This window comes from Aplysia californica, unplaced genomic scaffold (genome assembly GCF_000002075.1).
Source record: "Aplysia californica isolate F4 #8 unplaced genomic scaffold, AplCal3.0 scaffold00237, whole genome shotgun sequence".
Lineage (NCBI taxonomy): Eukaryota > Metazoa > Mollusca > Gastropoda > Aplysiida > Aplysiidae > Aplysia > Aplysia californica.
In genome coordinates, this window is record NW_004797507.1 from 729,021 (window position 1) to 731,739 (window position 2,719).

The following is a 2,719-nucleotide window of genomic DNA, read 5'->3' on the forward strand; positions in this document are numbered from 1 at the left end:
AATATAGTGTAAAGCGCATAGAGCCTGCTGTTGAGCGGGGATATGCGCTATACAAATGCTATCTATTATTATTATTATTATACAATAATTGCATTTATATAGTGCATATCCACACTCTGCAGCATGCTTTATGCGCTTTACAACCATTATTACTCCGACAGACCCAAGAACACTCATAAATATGCTTGGCTTCCCGTGAGATATAAAATGCAATGCAATCTGCGAATTGCACGCCCTCGAACACTAACAAACTGACAAGCGTCAGCTTGGTCCAACGTTGTATCCTTAGGAATGGCACTTTACACGACTTTACCATTTGGCTCGGTCCTTTCGAAAAATAGACGCTCAACTCGGAAGTCCCGCCTCCTAAATAACCTAATAGTGTTGAAAGAGGCGTTAAACCTGTACCACTTTTACCATTTATTCTCTCCCCAGGACCAAGTACATGCTGTACACCCGTGAGAGTAAGACCAAGGAGGTCGTCCTGGACGCCAGACACCCCGACCAACACGCCACGGTCTGGACCAACTACAAATCGAGACCCACCAAGTTCCTGGTGCACGGCTTTCTCGATAGCGTCCTGGTGAATCCGTGGTTGAAGGTTCGTGGCGTTGTGGAGTAGCCATTAAGTCATGACAGTTCACCTAATCTCATCCCGTGTAGCTCCATCTTACCACATCTAATCTCAGGCCACGCCATCTCATCTCATCGTAATCACCCGTCTGTTCACACCTTACCTTATCTAAATCTTACACCACGTCATCTCATCTCATTTCAGCTAAAGCACCCATTTAGTCCTCTCTTACTTCATTTTATCTCGCATCACGACACCTCTTCTCATCTTATCTAATCTCACATCATATCACTCCACCACTCCACTTTACACCACCTCATATCATATCATATAACATCACCTCACCTCATCTCACACCACTTTACCTCATCTCTCCCCATCTCACCTCACCCAACCCCATCGCACGTCATTCCCTTCCTCTGCGTCACCTCATATCTCCCCTTTTCACATCACCGAACCTCACTTGCCTTATCTTATTTCACCATACCCCACCCACCTCAACCCACATTACCTTACTTCACCTCATCCCAACACAGCCCACCCCTTTTTACCTCACCTCACTCCACCTCACTTCACCAGTCTTATCTCACTTCACCTCACGTCATTCCTCTTATCTCACACTCCACCTCACTTCACCTGTCTTATCTCACTTCACCTCACCCTACCACACTTTATTTCACTCCATCCCACATCAGCCCAGCCTACCTCTTCACACTTCACCTTACTTTACCTCATCTCACCTTATTCAAAACTATTTGATTCATGTCTTCTCATGCCACCTGTCGTCACACCATAAGACTTACCTTCCGTCACATATAATACTAGTTATACAACACTGAATTTTCATATAGGGTTTAAGTAAAAAATCAATCCATATTATGTCATAAGAACTTTTCCTTAAGAGCATTTTGATATCAAATTTATTGCAACAGGATTATGTTTAATTAAGGAAATTATGAATGTTTCAAATTTTATACTTTTGTGTACATCGCGAAATACGAAAAAAACACGATTTTCAGAGACAGCTCAAACATAAACCAACTTTGCTATTTGCAACCCAAACCAAACTTCTTCAGTCGAGAGCACAGAACACTGTGGTCGAGAGTCGCTGGTGCATATTATACTGAGCTCAATTTTTTCATAGACATCTGACATTTTAAAATGATAAAAATATGGCCTCAAAAATACCACTCCGCCTCGCATCAAATCGTATCACTTCACCTCCCGTCAAATCATATGATTATCTCTTTTCTCCTGTCACACAATATTGTGTCAAATCGTATCACTTCGCCCCACCTCCTGTCACATCTCTCACGTCACCCCACCCCCACCCCCCCACCCCCCATTGCCCGACAGGAGCTGAAGAATGAGTTGCTGACCTACGGAGACTACAACGTGATCATCGTGGACTGGCACCATGGCAACGCACCGCCGTACACACAGGCAACGGGAAACACCAGACTGGTGGGCGCACAGATCGCTGACCTTATTAAAACTCTGAAGGTTGGTGGTGACAATGCTGAATCAGTTCTTTAGTAGATTAATACATCGGTACATGGCTCGATGCACGGGTCCGTAGAGAGATGAATGAGTTTGTAGGACAGTTGGTGGGTCCGTAGCTATACGTTCTTATACTAGCGTCTAGGTCCGTAGAGAGATAAACTAGTATGTAGGGTATTGAAGGGTTTGTAGAGAGATAAACCAGTATGTAGGATAGTTGATGGGTTCGCAGGCAGAAAAATTAGTAAGTAGGATAGTTAATAGGTCCGTAGAGAGATAAATCAGTATTAAGGATAGTTGATGGGTTTGTAGAGAGATTAGTCAGTATGTAGGATAATTGGTGGGTCCGTAGAGAGATTAGTCAGTATGTAGGGTAGTTGATGGGTCAGTTGAGAGATAAATCAGTATGTAGGATAGTTGGTGGGTCAGTAGGTAGATAAATTAGTATTAGTAGGTCAGCAGACAGAACTGTAGATAAATAAATCTGCACATTGGGTCGTTTTCGTATTCTAAATAATATTGATAAGTCTGGATGTGAGTCTTAACGTTATTTTCACATTAGCCATAATATGATAAGTCTGGATGGGGGTCTTTACTTCGGTTTTACATTCTTTTTAATACAATGTAAGTTGCTGAAGATATGGG

The 2,719-nt window shown here is 42.8% G+C and overlaps 1 protein-coding gene across 1 annotated transcript in view; it reads left to right on the forward strand.

The window, feature by feature from the left end:
• Positions 1 to 2,719, forward strand: part of LOC101862733 (pancreatic triacylglycerol lipase) — a gene marked incomplete at its 3' end in the record, with an annotated part of 9,869 nt that overhangs the window by 3,895 nt on the left and 3,255 nt on the right. Inside the window, 1 exon segment of the mRNA XM_005100151.3 lies at positions 436 to 601. Coding sequence (XP_005100208.2) covers positions 436 to 601 — 166 coding nt within the window.